The sequence below is a fragment of the Bactrocera oleae genome, chromosome 2 (genome assembly GCF_042242935.1).
Source record: "Bactrocera oleae isolate idBacOlea1 chromosome 2, idBacOlea1, whole genome shotgun sequence".
Taxonomy (NCBI): domain Eukaryota; kingdom Metazoa; phylum Arthropoda; class Insecta; order Diptera; family Tephritidae; genus Bactrocera; species Bactrocera oleae.
The window spans coordinates 76,133,189-76,149,303 of NC_091536.1; the positions used below are offsets into that span (position 1 = coordinate 76,133,189).

Genomic DNA, 16,115 nt, shown 5'->3' on the forward strand with positions numbered 1-16,115 from the left:
AATAATAATTACAAAAAGAGTAAAACAACACAAAAATAAATTGATGAAAATATTGAAACTCTAAACGTATGTATGCATTACCCCTTGTATAGTTCGATTGACAACAGATTGGTTTTATCCCCTCCGATTGGCATGTATAGCACATATTGAAATACTAAATTTATGACGTGCAATGCTGAATATTATTATTTTTTTCTCTCTCTTCTTATGTCTTCTATTTCACAGGCAAACTCTCTAAATAAATACGTATGTAAGCGATATATAATGCAAATGCATGACATGTACTAGACACACACACAGACTCACACGCATACACAAAATATACGTAGATGATAACTGTTGAGAAACGCAAAAATAATATATATGAAAAAAATCGAGAAATAACGACACTGCACATTTAATGAAACAAAAAAAAAATTATAATTAGAGCATTAGAAAAAAATTTTAAATTCTCTTCTAATTAGTTAAATGAATGTGTTAATTTTAAAGACATGGCACTAAACCTGAAGCGTTGTGTCAAGTGCCCCGTATCTTAAAGGTGCAGCGCATAGAACTGTGATTTGTTTTTAACGCATAAAAACCAAAAAAAAATTAAAACCAGTGAAATGGCCAGTAAGTCCACGCGCATTCAAATTCAAAGCTTAAATAATTTAAACACAAAAAAAAATTAGATCAAAATAAATGTCGATAAAAATGATGGTGCTGTAAAACGGTAGCTGAGTAAACGATGAAGATACATAAATATATAGAGCGTTAGTGTTTAGCGGTTAAATTGCACAAAAATAGCCTAACCTCACTTTACATATTTAGACAAAAATTAAAAACAAAGAAAAGACACTGACTACTTCAGCTGCTCTCCACACAGTCAACAGTACCTTTATTAAAAAAAAATATATATTTTTAGAAATAAAACTTTTTGATTTCTGTTAGAAGCGTTGCTGAAGCTTCTTCAACGGTACTTTTGTTTGTATATATTTATTTAAAACGTTGTTATACTTTTAGTTCGATCGCGAAAATGTACCTAAATTCTTAGAGCTTAAGTAAAACCACTGCTAGTTGTTGTTTCTCAACCCACCAAAAACCAAAACACAAAAAAAAAACAAATAAAATTATAATAAAAGTCAGATTTTAAACTGTAAATAGGATGTGTATAAAAATAAGTTAGTAAATCCGCCGTTATTAACTTAAAATATATATTTTGGTGGCATCATACCTGTCCGATATACACACATATAGTTTTCATGCAGTTTAAGAAATAAAAAAACATAAAAATATCAAAATAAAAGTAATCAAAATAAAAGACACCAACACACTGAAATTACAGCGTCTTTTTTATTTAAAAATAAAATAGGTGGAATTTCTCAACCTGTTTGTAATGATCGCCTTAATGTTATACATCAAGTTGAGGGTGCTAAAAGTTTTAATACATCTTCAAATGGCTGAAAGATTCCTTTCTAGTTTTTTGCATGGTATGCGTGTCACTTGAAGGTTTGACATTTTCTGCCGAGGTTATTTTGGTTGGTGAATGGAATCGAATCCAGGTTTTTTCGAAGTGCTGAGGCTCATCTTTAATCAATACTGGCTTGTAGTTATGTATCGTCAGATCGAAAGTGTTAATTTGTAAAGTCACATTTTCGAATTAACTAAAAGATCAACAATATTTTTGCTTATTATCTATTTATTATATGGTTAGAGGCAATAAAATAAAATAGCTGGATAATCAAAGATAAAGTCTAAAGAGCTCAAATCAAAAGAGTGTAGTTGTAAAGGCCGTTGTTATTGTACAGCTAATTAAACTCCTTTCAGACGTTGTAGCCCACGGCATCTAATAGTAGATTTTTCGTCAGTAGTGATGAGAAGGAGAGTGAAAACTAATCCATCAACCTTCTCTTATCCATTAATCTATAACATCCCTTAGCATTTGCTGATAAGATAAGGTTTATGGAGTGTTCTGAGGGAATTCTTTTACTTTCTAGGCCGCATGTCATCATCTCTTTAGATCAAGTTTACATATACAGGTTTCTTATATGTACTTGGTTAAGTTTTCTTTTTAAATTCCCTTTAGAAAATCTTAAGTCTTTATAAAAACTCGAACACCGCTTGTAAGCAAGTTCTTTTCAACACAACAGACTTCTTTATTAAACGTTGCGTAGTATACTCGTAGTTCTACCGAAACAGTCACTAAGTTCAGTAGCACCCTAAATATATACTACTACTATTTGTGTGCAAACTTTTTAACAAAGAGGTTAACCGAGTAAGAGATTATAGATCAAATCTATACAAATTTGGGTAAAAACCATATTTGTATTAACCTTCTTTTTAACTATGTTCCAGAGGGAGTGGGGGGGGGGTTACTTTTTCATTGTAATTAATTAATTATAATAAGGAGAGGAAAAAAAAATTTATTTTTACATATTACTGCTTTATTACTAGTGTTAACAAAATTACATAACAATATAACAATATAAAAAATATTAAATAATTTAAGGCTTTCGAAAAGTAAAAAACTAAATATGAATTGTGTAACTAACTTTTTCTAATATTAAGTCTCTAGTGTCATTCATTTAGTTTCATGCTTTTTCTGGAAATCCATCCGAAAATCCAAATCTAAAAGTAATAATTCAATACACCCATATCGGATCGATAGTAGACTTCACGTGAACCAATCGGTTGCAGAGGTCTATAGTTGTTTAGTAACTTCCGCCCCTCCTCATCGCGTACAAACCAAAAGTTTTTCAGCTGAAAATTAGAGAGCAAAAAATGAAATTCATCATATCATTTTGAAAGCTAAAATATTCGTTACATACATGAAGTACAGATATTGGTATGACTTCCGGGTAAACAATCCATGTGACCGCTTCGGAACAAGGCGGTGTTGTCAGTGAACCCTGATAAGTGTAAAAGTTCTCACGATTAATATTAGCCAGCAATGAGCCGAGTGTAATCAATTGTTGCGTAGATGCCGTCGAATTATAACGAAGCACATACGGCACTGTGTTGAAGACTGTGCTCAGACCAGGGTAGAAAATATTGGCAATAGTCTTTAAATATTGTAAAAAATTGAATTAAATATATTATCTCAAAAACAAGCGTCAACAGTAAGCCATTTACCTTCTCTACTTTAAAGAAAGCGCCTATCACCGACAGACCATCCTCGAACTCGCGCGCCTCTTCCACAGTGCTGTATTTGGAATTTTTGTGTACTATATGCATTTCGACGTCATAACGTTTCCCATTGAGTTGATGTTCGGAACCCTTAGTCAATGGTGAACCCCAATGGAAGTGTACCTCGACGGCTTCGTAGATGTCTTTAAGTGGTCCATTTGTAATGTATGGTAGGACGCGCTCAATTGTTGGTGGTACATTGAATTTGACTGTGGGGATAAACGTTGTTTATTGAAGAGTAGTTGAGTCAAAACAATAGATACAAAGTTAAAATGCTTTATTGTAAATATAATATGACTTTAATTAATGTTTGTTTATATACTTATTTGAAATAATTGTATTAGACCTACAAATTGTGTACTTAAAAAACTTGCCTCTAGTTAAAATGAGTTATGCTATTTGCTCTACTTTTACTAGTATATATACTCACTTGTATGTCCATTGTTCTCCAAAACAACAAAGTTGGAAAAAAACACGTCATATGATCCGAATACGATCGCTGGAATATCGACGTTCACTGTCTATAAAAGAAAGTGAATTAAGTTACTACATTATTAAATTGCTATGTTACATTGTATCGATCAGTAAGGTATACTCGAATTTAATATAATTTTAGGCGTCATTATAGCCTGAACAGGTATATTATGTTTGCCAGGAAGTTTGTAACATCCAGAAGGAAACGTCGAATAACTTATAAAGTAGATATATAAATGATCGAGCTGAATAGATATAGTCATGTCTGTCTGTCCGTCTGTATATACGCGATCAATTTTTGAGATATCGATCTGAAACGTCCTTTCCTCTTCGAGAAGCTGCTCATTTGTCCGAACTACCGATATCGCAATGCTATAGGCCATACTGGCATACAAAATGATCGATCAATATTATTGTATGTAAAACTTTTTTATTTGTCAAGATATTTCAAGAAATTTGGCATGAATTACTGTCTAATGCAATGCTACATCCTCCGAAATAATTCTTCAAATCCACGGACCGATCACAATCAAAATAAAGATCTTCATAAAATATTATTTCTCTTTGTTAAGTACCTCTAAATCGAGTTGAAGGTTGTTTATAATAAATCGACCTAATTAGAGGGAAGTTGTCAAAGCAAAATATCCGGCTAACGGACACTTGGTTCTGGTTTTAAGGCATCTTTGCTAATTGGTGCTTTCATGAACCGCTGGAGTAGGTAAGGATTCACCCTAGGGTCGCAAAGAAATGTCCTACGGGCCTGGCTTAACAGGAAAATTATCAAATTTGTTGTTAAACCTAGAACTGTCAAGGACCACATAGCTTTTTCTGACCAGAGACCAAGGAGTGAAATCAGCTCAGCATTTTCACTTCGAGTAATTGCCGTTCACAATTTTAGTTTTAAATGTTAAAGTTTTTTAATAACTCTAAACATTACTTTTCTAAATCTAGACCCTACTAAGTCTAACATATAGTAATACTCACCTTATTTGAGTTAATTGCAATTGGCGATTGCTTTTGGCCACCACATTGCGGATACTCTAAATGCCATTCTGCGGGGTTGTCATAGGTGAAAGAATTTGCTGAAAGGTAGAAACGAAACATAAATAGACGAAAGAGATGTCACACAATGCTGCCCAAAAAGTTACCACACGCGCATGAATTTTCGCTAAAGCTGGTGATATTATTCAATGTATTTTGCAATTAAACGCTCACTTAGTTTACTTACGAAAATGTGGAGGAAAATGCTTGCAAATAACACAAACAACAATAGCAGCGAGATATGACGTCAGCAAACGTATTATTTAACGAAAATTTTAACCAAAACATATGAAAGCGAAAATGCTGTGGAGCGTTTGATCTCAGTAATCATTTGTAAGCACTGAAATTTACCAAACATGCGAATAAATGTGTGTTTATAAATGGGTACATGTTCGTAGTAACCTATTTACTAGTACAATTAGTCTGTATTTTGTCCAACGCACACGAAGCATTATGACGTTGTCTGCTTATGTCAATTAGATGATAGAGATGCATGTGACTCGAAATTCACAAAAGTAGATAAATATGGTAATATAATTATTTAGGTGAATAACCTGTAGTTAGGAGAAAAAATATAAACAATTACGGTAATCGCAAAGAAGTTGTGCATACTATTAAATAGGAATACCGTGGAAATATTTACTTAAATAATTTTAACGGGGTTTTGCATACGCCTACACTAAGGGGTACTACAAACTAATAACACAGTATATACAGCTGTTTTACAATATGTAAGATCCGTCATTGACGACATTTCTCACGCACGCGAATTTCTTCTTAGGGGCGATCGAGAGCGAAGATGGCATTTTCTTGGTATGTATTTATCGTTCATCTTGCTGCCAGAGCTACAATTATGCGCAGACAAATCACCAACCATTATGTAAACTAACCGATAAGCGGCAAGTTGAGGAAGCAGCCATGCATTTGAATTGGTACAAATGTACACGCGCACATGCACACCAACCGCAAACACACAAATTGCACACTAACCCAGTTTACAAAATAACACATGCATACATTAGTTGCATATTGGCTTATGTTGTTGCTACCATATAGTGTATAGTGTATAGTGAGTATGTTATGCAAATTACGGTTAAATGCTTACATTATTTGCAGGATGAAAACGTACAAAAGCGATAAAGGCAAAGGCGGCAAGGGTGGCAAATCGGGTAGCGCATGCGCGAAGAAAGCAAGCTATAAGGCGCCCACCCCTTGTTGCCAGCCCAAAAACGGCGATGACACACAGAAGTGTAAATTTCACACATTCAACTATCGTGTGACACCACTGAAAGCCAAGAATGTCACATTCCGTCTGGTGCCCAAGGGCGAGAAGAAAGAGTTTGCCATCATGAATGCCAATTCGAATAATATGTATCTCTTCAATGGATTTCGCACGCGTTGTGGCAAAGGTTTGCCGCTGGGTATGCGTGCGCTGTCGGGTGCGAGTAAGCCGGTGCGCGCTCTCAATACAGGGCTCGGTGTGTTGGCCACATTTTGTGCATACAAATCGGCTAAAACTAACGATAAATGAGTTTAGGGGCAAAGTGTATAGGAAATTCAAAGTAATATTCATGGTGATATTAGCGTAAGAAAGCAACGGAGTTATATATTTTTTTAGCACATTTAGAGTTAAATACAGATATTTATTTGGTAATAGTATTTGCAAGAAACAAAAAAAATGTAATACCAAACTATAACAATATAAAAATGACAATATACTACAAGTAATATTTATACAAACATATACATTCGTTTTACTTTTTTTATTCGTTAATATATTTTATTTATATTTCAATTATATGAAAGAAAATGAAAATCTAAGATAAATATCATATTTCGAGAGATTATAGTTTTGAATATAACATTTCAAAATTTTTAATTGATAACTCAAATAGTTTTATGAGCTTTTTTTCAAGCTGGGATTTTGTCAGTGCTTTATTTTTGTTGGGACAATATCTTTTAGCATACAATTTGTTTTAACGAGTAGTTTTCATCTACGGAGAAGGCCAAAAACACCGCAGCAATGGAAGAACTTTTTTTAGCGCCGTCTAAGATCATTTAAAATTTTTCTGTATATTCTTAAAATACGTATAAATACACCCTTAAAAATTTTAAACAATTGATACAGTAGTTTTTGTTTTACATTCCAAAAATCGGCCTTTTCTTACAAATTTCAGATGCGAGCGAAGGAGGGCTTTAACTGAACAAAATTATCCCACAATAATTTGTTTCAACTCGTTCTCGTTGGATATTCGCGTGGTGTTTTAGCAATATCTACTGGCATATTGTGTTTGACAGTTGAATGTTTAAGACAAAAAAATTGCTTCTGAATTTTTTTGATTTGGAATAAATCGTTTGTTTGACAAAAACTATTATTCCTATAGAATTATTGAAAATGAGCGACGATATTCGATGCTATCGTCAAGAAATTATGCTGCAAAGGCAGTATTTTAGTGTTAGAGAGTTAGCGGGAAAACTTTGCATCTCTAAAGGGGTTAGGCTAACCCAGGGCCCTTAAAAATTTAACTCTTTCAGGTTTTATGAAATTTATATTGAAGTGTATAAAAAATTTTATACTGACATTTTAATACAAAATAGCAGCTATTGGCATAATTTGGGCATTCACTTTTGCAAGACGGACTCTAGTTGCGACGACGATGTTAGTAACTTGTGCTATGTGAAAAAAATAATAAATCCGAAATCTGGGATAATATTTGTAATAAAAATTTCATACAATATTTACTAGATAATATTACTGTGAAGCTACAGTTAAAATTTCAAATTAATACTTGCAAGAGACCAAGACCATTGTCGCACGATTTAAAAATGCTGAGACTTTTCGATCCCAACGCTTCGGCGTCGGATTGTACAGAAAAATTCGATTTTATTTTTAAACCTAAGCCCTTAACCCTTGTCGCAACACATTTTAGTTTATATTTTGGGTAAATATTTCCTCACTGCCATCTACGCTCTGTATAAAATATTAAAAAAAACCTTTTTGAAGTTTAATTTTTAACAATTTAAAATTTATACTCGACTAATACAAAATTTGTTGTTTTTCAAAAAAGTCTGTTCTCCAGGTAAGGTTACCGCTCACGATAGAAATTCACAAATTCTTATTGGAAAATGGGAAAAAAAACTTACTCTTACCAAGAACACTCCCAGCTGTTTATAAAAATGTTTAACTTAACTATACTATATACTATAAAAACTATCATGTGATCAATTTTGACCCGGACTGACAAAAAACTACATTTTCACATATTTTAATGGAAATCTTCTCATCGCCTTTAATAACCTTATATTTTCGAAACACTTGCTAACAGGTAAGTTTCGGCTGGAATGGCCTGCAGTGCCTTCAGCGAATCTTGATTTTTTCTGTTTCGGTATAGCGTTAATTATAAATATATCTTGATTTAAAAAAAAAAAAAAAATTAACGCCACATTTTCCCACTTCTCACTTTTCGAACACACAATACCACTGAACCGAATTTCTTTAAAACAAATGGACAAATTATAATATTTGCACTCAAATAAATGTGTCACGACAAAATAATTAAATTTCGACTTAATAACATTGCAAATTACCATTCAACTGTCATTGTAAACACTTTTTTAAACGAGCTACTGTAAAAAATGTAAAAATCGTTTAAAAATTTCATCGAGGGAAAAAAGTCTAAATAGAAAAAAGAGCGCTAAAATAACTTGCACTTAATGGTTAATTGACAAGAACAAGTTGCAATTTTGGCAAGTAATAAATGAAACAATAACATGCTAATTTTCTATAGCATGAGTAGTTTAAGAGCGCCATAAAACTTTTAGCAGCTTACCAGCTTTCAATCGCCGACTATGCAGGTGGTATTGAAAGTTTACGATTACTTCGTTTACCCAAAAAAGCTGGAAAGTGCTAAAGTGATTGTTTAGAAATTTCCAAAAATTTAATAATATATAAAAAAGCTTACCACGTATTAAAGCAAAAAAAATAAAAAATTAAATTGACAAAAATATGGTAAGTTATTTAACTAAATTGTGAATTCAAAAAGCAAAAATTTAAAAATTTTCAAATACTTAAGTTTACCGCGCAATGCTTCAATATAACCTAATTACTTTCTCCAAATTCTTCAATTCTCTATTGAAAAATTTCAACTGCTTTACAAAATTTATATCACGAATACTCAAAGTGCTTGAGCTTTACAGCTTAACTTGTATTGTATATGTTAGGGAGCTCTAAACATTTATTTGAAAGAATCAACTCTTGTTGGACGAAAGTGTAAATCAAGAAAAATAGCCACCGTGGCGTATACGTCACTTCGAAAATCACTCACTACTTACAATATATGGAGAGCAGATGTAAGTGAAGCAAATAGTCATCTAATGATCAGTAATAAACAGTTTTTATTAGCATTTAGCCAAAAGACTGCATACATATTTATATCCATGTATAAGCATGCCCATATATAGTTAAATTCTCTCATATTATGATGTTTGACACTAATGAATCACTATTCGTTAAAAGTTCAGTGAAGAAATATTTTAGGTTTGTTAAATTAATAGGCAGCTCTATTTTCATATTTGTATAATAATAATAATAACAATATAACTTATTTCAAATTCCAGTCAATTTTAAAGTAACTTACTTATTATGTTTTCACAAGCTTTATCGCTTAGTTTACAAATATTTAAAACAGCCAGACTTACCATACCAGGTAATTAAATCAGTTTTAAGAACGTGAGCAATTTATCACGTGTTTGTTGCTGAACTCAAATATTATATTGCCTGTTACTTATTTTTGCATGCAAAAACTATTTTACTCGTTATTTTCTGGTAAAAGTACTTAGTGAGAAAATGTCTACGAATCGGCATCATTCGATATAAAGGAGTATTTCGACCCAAAACTTATATTTACATTGCAAATACTCGTAAGTAGTTTTAAAGTTCTGTTTTGGTTATTCTATGTTATTCACTGAAATTGAAATAATACTTTGCTTTTTCAATTTTCCTTCTTGCGGCCAGTTTTTGCTGCACAAAAATGGCAAAGCGTCAAAGTATTAATAATAATTGTTTAGTAAAAGTAATACAAATGATCACTACTGACAAGTACTGACGAGAGCTGCACTAATGCGGTTTTGGTATTATTTTTGTTCGATCAAACTAATTGAAGGGGCACACCTAGTGTGAAAATTCGAAAATTTTGCGTATTTCGATAGTATGTATATACTTTTGAAAATAACATACCAAAATTTTTAATTAGTACTTCAAATAGTTTTTACAGTTTTCTAAAATGTAGACGCTCAGTTCAATCAGTTTATCTTTAAAAGCGTTTTTATCAAAACTACATTTTTCAGATTGACTACAGTTGTAACTCAAAAACGATTCAACAGATCGCTTTAATTTTTTCCCGTTTATTTGACATCAGCAGGTATTTGTCCGTATAATGACATTCCAGTTTTGTTAATGTATAAAAATCATCTAATAATTAGGCCAAAAATCATCTGAAATTTTTTCAAAGTCTGGCAGACTTGGTTAAATTTTAATTTTTTATTAATAATCATAGGTCATTGTTTAGGTTTATCTTACATATTTATATTATTTTTTATTTTCTTGATTTTAACGACGGCGAAGGCCACAATCATTACAGCATTATAGGAACTTTTTTCGTAACTCCAGAAATAGCGAATAACTCGCTAAAAATAAAAAGTTATTTTTGTTATTATTTTTATTTCTTTGCGTATATTCACTATTTGTGAGTAAATATTGTATATTCTGAAAATTTTAAAACATTTCATGCAGTAGTTTTCTTTGAAAAAATTCCCAAAAATTACTTTTTAATAGCGATCACACTTTATTGTGCCGCTTAATTACTTTCTATAAAAAATGTTAAAAGGAGGTCTATTGTGTACTTTTTTCAAAGGTCAAACTTGAATAAGACAAACAAACACATTTTCTACCTTTTCAATCATTGTGAAGTGGGACAGATTCCCTTATTCATCGTTTTTAGCATTAAATAGAAGCATTTTAACGATTTACACGAAGAAGGGCGTCATTTAACATGATGTAACATTTAGTACTTTTTTAAAGAAAAATAAATCTGTTTTCTTTTGGAATATTTGTTGAAAGAATTTATTTGTTTCTTGATTATATTTAATCGATATTTCCAATATCTTCATTAGCTAAACTATATTCATATTTCGAACAAACTTGAAGTGATATTTAGGCTTTTGGTTATAAAAAAATTTCGATCGAGATTTTATCGGCTGTAAAGAATCACTAATGACTCTTATGACCCCGATCATAAATATTAATTTTAAAACCTTGTTATATTCTTTTGAACAATAAATATGCATTAATTAATGATATGTAATAATTTACGTATATTTTCTAAATCAGCACATACATATTAATAATTTATCAGAACCCAACACAACATAGAAAGCAAGAAATACTGGCGGCCGTTAGCGCAATCGATCATAAATCACCGAATACTGGTAAACTTATTGTACGTTTGTTGAGATTAACTAAGTACATGCACAAATACATAGTATGTATGTATGTTATACATGTACATATTTGCACAGACACAAAACACGCCTACGGAAATCTTTGACAGCTACGGAACTACTTATACCGGCAACAGGGCAGTACGAACGCTTAATACGCGATGGTTAATTATATGAATGGAACGGTGGTACACTTATGTATTTTGAGTTCTGTACTTCGAATGTTACTCAAGTGTAACGAAGGTGAAGAATATGAAAACAAGTGATCACCGAAACACAACTTCAGAGGAAAACAATAAATAAAATAATTTAATAGCACACAAAAGTAATTAGAATGCAGCAGTTGTTGCATAATAATATGCTATTTGGTTTTCAAAATTTTTGTACATTTTTTTAAGTTTTTAATGCATTTTTTTTTCTAAATGTTTTTAATTATTTTTTAAAAGTTTTAAATATACAGTAACAACAACAACATCAAAAAAATTTGAAAACACACTTACCGCGCAATGAAGTTTTAGGTGTTTCTGGATTATTGGCGGTTGTCAGTGGCAAAAAGAATAGCAACCTCTGACAAAGTTTAAGCAACTCGAAGAAATGCATTGCAGCGCAGTCCTACAAACACTTAGAATACAATACAACCACAAGATGCACTTATTTGAAATTTGAAAAAAATTCTGAGCTTCCGTTATTTATGAAACAGCCGAGAGCTTTGGTGGCGTTGTAAATACCGTTAGTATCGTAATAGGTTTTACAGCTGCTACTAAACTGCAATCTACTAAGCCATTGTCTTTTATACGTCGAGTTGAAAAGGTCTGCGCAACGCCGCCAGCTGTTGTAATTCATTTGGAAAATTGTACATTTGTCATTTTGTATTGCCGTCTTTGGCGGGGGCAACAGATAAGAAGAGCCTAACGATATGTTCACTCAAAAACCAATTATTTGTTTAAGTGCTGGCGGTAGCTATTTAAATATTTCTGAGAAATAAATCTATATTTTATATCTTCAGACACCTGGAGCCAGTTCTAATAATTAATAGCAATCATTTCATTAAGCTTAGAAAACATTAACAGCGTAAAGGAGCCGAAATTGATATGGGCATATAAATAATCGGAGTTGACAGCTGGCAATATAAATTGAAAATAATTGAAACCCGGAAACTAAAATCTTGTGATTCAAGCTCAGAATATAAACAGATTTTTATCGCAGCTTTTTGGCCATTTATAGCTGTTTTATTGCAAACGAATAGAGACCTTTTTGAAAAATCTAACAACAATTTCAAAAGCAAATAATTGATTTTAATTGACAGATTTATGCATGACCAGCAACAAATCCAAAACAAGTCTTTGTTTTTAATAAAAATACAATATTAGAATCCTACAAATAAATTTTGAAAATTAATGGCGTTGAATATATTCACTCCACCCTCGTAAGTGAGTGAAGTTTTGAAAGAAGGTGCTGTGGTGGCGCCGTTAAAATATTATGTTCTACATATGTATGTGTTATTTTTAGCATAAATATTATGAGGGCATGCCTGCCTGCATAATGCATAAGAACAAATAACTTTTATTTATGTAAATTTTTCTACAACCTCGAGTGGCTTTAGCATAGTACAAAGTTTTTTCCATATTCTATAAAATATTAAAACCACATTTATTTCAATTAATTTGAAAATTTATCATTTAAGCTTAAATATTCTAGCTATTAAAAACTGTATTCATGACTCTTATGGAATTATTTTTAGGAATTTTGTATGTTAATGAAATATAATTTTATTTTTTTGTCGAAAGAATTCTGGCAAATGTCAAAATGTGCCTAGATGAGTAATATCTGAGTTGCAGATGAACCAATTCTTGGCAATTCGCACCGATAAAAATGAACACCTTGGACGTCCAAAACAGTTTGTTATGGAATAAAACAGCAGAAAATCCATGAACTGATTTAGGATGAACATAAAATGAGATTGAACGAAATAGCTGTCACTGTAAGATATGATGGCTTATAAGGATGTCTAGCATGATAGAATGAAAAAAATTATATGTATAAAAAAAAGCTCATTAAAACCATTAGCGCTCAGAACATGACCTAATAAACATACGTAGGATTTTCGTTTGCATTATATTTATTGGTGAGTCGATGAAATAAGATGTGTACCAGTTGGGGTAGAACAGTAGAGTACCAGATATAAATTAGCAAGAACTCAGCTAAATCTTAACTGGAATTTAGCTCTTTTGCCTACTCAACCGACGAAAATTGTGGTAGTCTTCCGATAACCGTAGCAGCTGACTGAAAATCCGTTACGTGACTACCCTCAAACTGGTAAGAACACGTACTGAGCCAAGACTTTCGCGCCAGCAATGAAGTATTGCGAACGCGATTTGCCAGCTGAAATTGGCTAGTTAGTACGAGATTTATACAACACGCGGCGAATGCCAAAGAAAGTCAGAAGCAATGACATCAGTCTAACTGCTGCAGTCGAAGAAAGTTAGTCACATAAGCAGAAAAAGATAGTACCAGATGATCTTGCAATCTATGCGTTTTTATTGTAGAGTGAAGTTACCTCATGTGTGACATAAGGCATATGTTGTAAACACAGGTAACACGTACGCACTCGCAACAGTAAATCAAACCTACTTACAAGCTTATATGTTACAAGCTTCCACACCCGCACACATACATATGTGTAACTGTGAAGCACTGAATGCGCAAATCTACAAATATCGCATTTGTATGAATATACGGCAAATAACGAAGACGTTCCAGACACCACTTCTGGTTCTGGTGAGACAACTTCGATTTCAAATGGCATTCGGACTTTTATTTATTAAGTGGACTCTTTTTAAAGATGACCTGTTTGCGCTCGCATACAAACATCTGCATCTAGTTTATATACGTACATATGTCTGTTATATATAAATTTAATATAGTGTATTTGGGTCTTACTCAGCGCTGCAGGTTTTTTTGTGCGCGTATTCGCTAATTTATGCAAATAAAGAAATTGTTCGTTGCATAAAAAACGTCTGCATGACTAAAACTACACACACACACACTCAAACATACATACATACATGCACATACATACTGACATTTTTTTCCTTGGCACTACTGTGCTACATTTATTTGTTTTTGTCGAAAAAACAAGAACACTATAATTTTAGAATTCTTGCACAAGTTTCTTTGCAATTCAAGTTACCAATTCTAGATTTTTATAATCTCCATTTGCAGTAGCGCTTCCCGCTTCATTATCCCCCCCACAACTAATATGCTCATATGTAGATATGTAGGTATTCAGAGTACGTGCGTATGTATATATAAGTATATATATGTGTGTATATGCTAACATATGCTGTTATGTATGCGTGTAAATATGTTGTTGTTTATGCGCATTTCATGGCTGACCTTCAAACTAATGGAGTAATCAACAGTTTTAAGTTGGGACCAGTCTTGTTGAGGCGCAACCAACAAATTTAAGATTCTCTCAATGGTTAAACTTGTATATGTAAATCAGTTGTTTGTGTCATTAGCGGCGAAATTTGGCAATAAATCTATGTTTGTACCCACATCCTATATACTAAAAATATTAAAAAATCCATTAACACACTGTTTTTATACAGTTAAAATCATTCAATTACTGGTTATTGATCCCAAAATGTATAGTTGTTATCTTACCTACACATACGACTTCTCCAATTTCAAAGCTTTTTTTTGCTGAAAATCACTGTCAATTTTCAGTTACGTCGAAGACATTTAAAAATTAAAAATTTTCTGCAAAAAAGCAATAGAAAATACATTATGCGAATACCCTGAATGAGTCTTAAACAAATAGAAATACAAAATTATTATTATATTAAATAATATTAAATGATAAATAGAAATAATAGTTCATTGTTTAATATTTTTCATAATTGCTATTATTGAAAGTTGTTATTCTGACGGTAAACTCACTTTGTCTAATTGGCTATAATTATTAAAAAATATGTCAATAAAATAATTTGAGTTAAAATTTTAATGAAATAGACAAAGAAAAATCCCAGACAGCAAAAATTTCTCTTTCTTTTACTTTAGCGATCAAAATATACTGCACAATAATTTATTTATAAAATATCGAAAAGCACAAGTGTACCAATTGGAGGATTTCATTACTGAAAATTGGATTCCATTCAATTTGAAGATGTTCTCTTGAATAAAACGGTTTTTTCTCTACATAAAAGAATGAGTAACTATTTTTATATTTAAGCTTTTATAAAGAAATGTGTTTTTAATATATTAAATTTTTTCATATTAAAATTTTTGTTAAAATAAGAAATAAAATTTAAATTATAATTAATGAAAAAAACCGCGAAAAATATGTGATATATCTATAAAACCTCCTTTAATGAGCGTTTATTTTATAATTTTCCAGTTGGCAATGTTTTAAAGACCATCTGCCATCTTGCTACCTTTCTTCCATCACTTTTAGATCCTGAATTCTAAAAGTATCCGAAAACGTATCCAGATGAATTCGGATGTAGTCTAATTTACTACTCATGTTTACTTCTAGTGTTTGAAAGTTTGTCTGCATATTATTTACAATTTCTTCATAATTTGGTATTTAATGATTACTTTGGACATTTTCGACCATCAACACAAAACTTTTCCAAGCTTCAATTTCCAGAACAGTCATAACCTTGATAAAATCTGTACCTTTCATTAATTGCCGTACTTGAAGACCATAATCAAATATTTTGCCTTTCAACTTTTCTATACCTCTATTCTAGAAGTGTAATTAAAAACAAAAAATTTTCATCGCTTTAAAAAATTAACATATCATTCACAACTTGCTCACGTGTCAAATCATTGAGTTCATTTTCAGAAAATAACTTTACTTAACTTAATAACCTACTCACTTCCACTGGTAGACTGATTTCTGTGAATTCGGTGACATCATTGCTTCCGAGTGT

At 31.8% G+C, this 16,115-nt stretch overlaps 2 protein-coding genes and 1 long non-coding RNA gene across 4 annotated transcripts in view; 1 reads left to right on the top strand and 2 right to left on the bottom strand.

The window, feature by feature from the left end:
- Positions 1-239, bottom strand: part of LOC138855764 (uncharacterized) — a 1,081-nt gene extending 842 nt beyond the window's left edge. Inside the window, exon 1 of the long non-coding RNA XR_011394839.1 lies at positions 82-239. This is a non-coding gene — a long non-coding RNA (uncharacterized lncRNA). The remainder of the gene's footprint in view (positions 1-81) is intronic.
- The window catches only part of Gpdh1 (Glycerol-3-phosphate dehydrogenase 1), a 22,712-nt gene extending 16,288 nt beyond the window's left edge, over positions 1-6,424 (top strand). Inside the window, exon 9 of one of the 2 annotated variants that reach the window (XM_014237129.3) lies at positions 5,797-6,424. In XM_014237129.3, coding sequence (XP_014092604.3) covers positions 5,797-6,211 — 415 coding nt within the window. In that variant the 3' untranslated portion in view covers positions 6,212-6,424. Of the gene's footprint in view, positions 1-225; positions 839-5,796 lie in introns of those variants that run through there. The other variant, XM_014237132.3, reaches the window with a different exon arrangement.
- Positions 2,402-11,946, bottom strand: LOC106619139 (carbonic anhydrase 2). The gene is made up of 6 exons (XM_014237133.3): positions 11,679-11,946; positions 4,624-4,721; positions 3,596-3,686; positions 3,112-3,374; positions 2,808-3,041; positions 2,402-2,739 (listed from the first exon to the last, which is right to left on the bottom strand). Exons 1-6 carry the CDS (start codon positions 11,776-11,778, stop codon positions 2,608-2,610), a joined length of 918 nt encoding a protein of 305 aa, XP_014092608.3. The 5' UTR covers positions 11,779-11,946; the 3' UTR covers positions 2,402-2,607.
- Between the last annotated feature and the right edge of the window lie 4,169 nt (positions 11,947-16,115).

Coding starts and splice junctions, on each gene's coding strand:
- LOC106619139 (XM_014237133.3), bottom strand. CDS start 11,778: ATGCATTTCTTCGAGTTGCTTAAACTTTGTCAGAGGTTGCTATTCTTT. Junction 4,722..11,678: donor ACCTAAAACTTCATTGCGCG/GTAAGTGTGTTT, acceptor TCTACCTTTCAG/CAAATTCTTTCACCTATGAC. Junction 3,375..3,595: donor GGAGAACAATGGACATACAA/GTGAGTATATAT, acceptor TTATCCCCACAG/TCAAATTCAATGTACCACCA.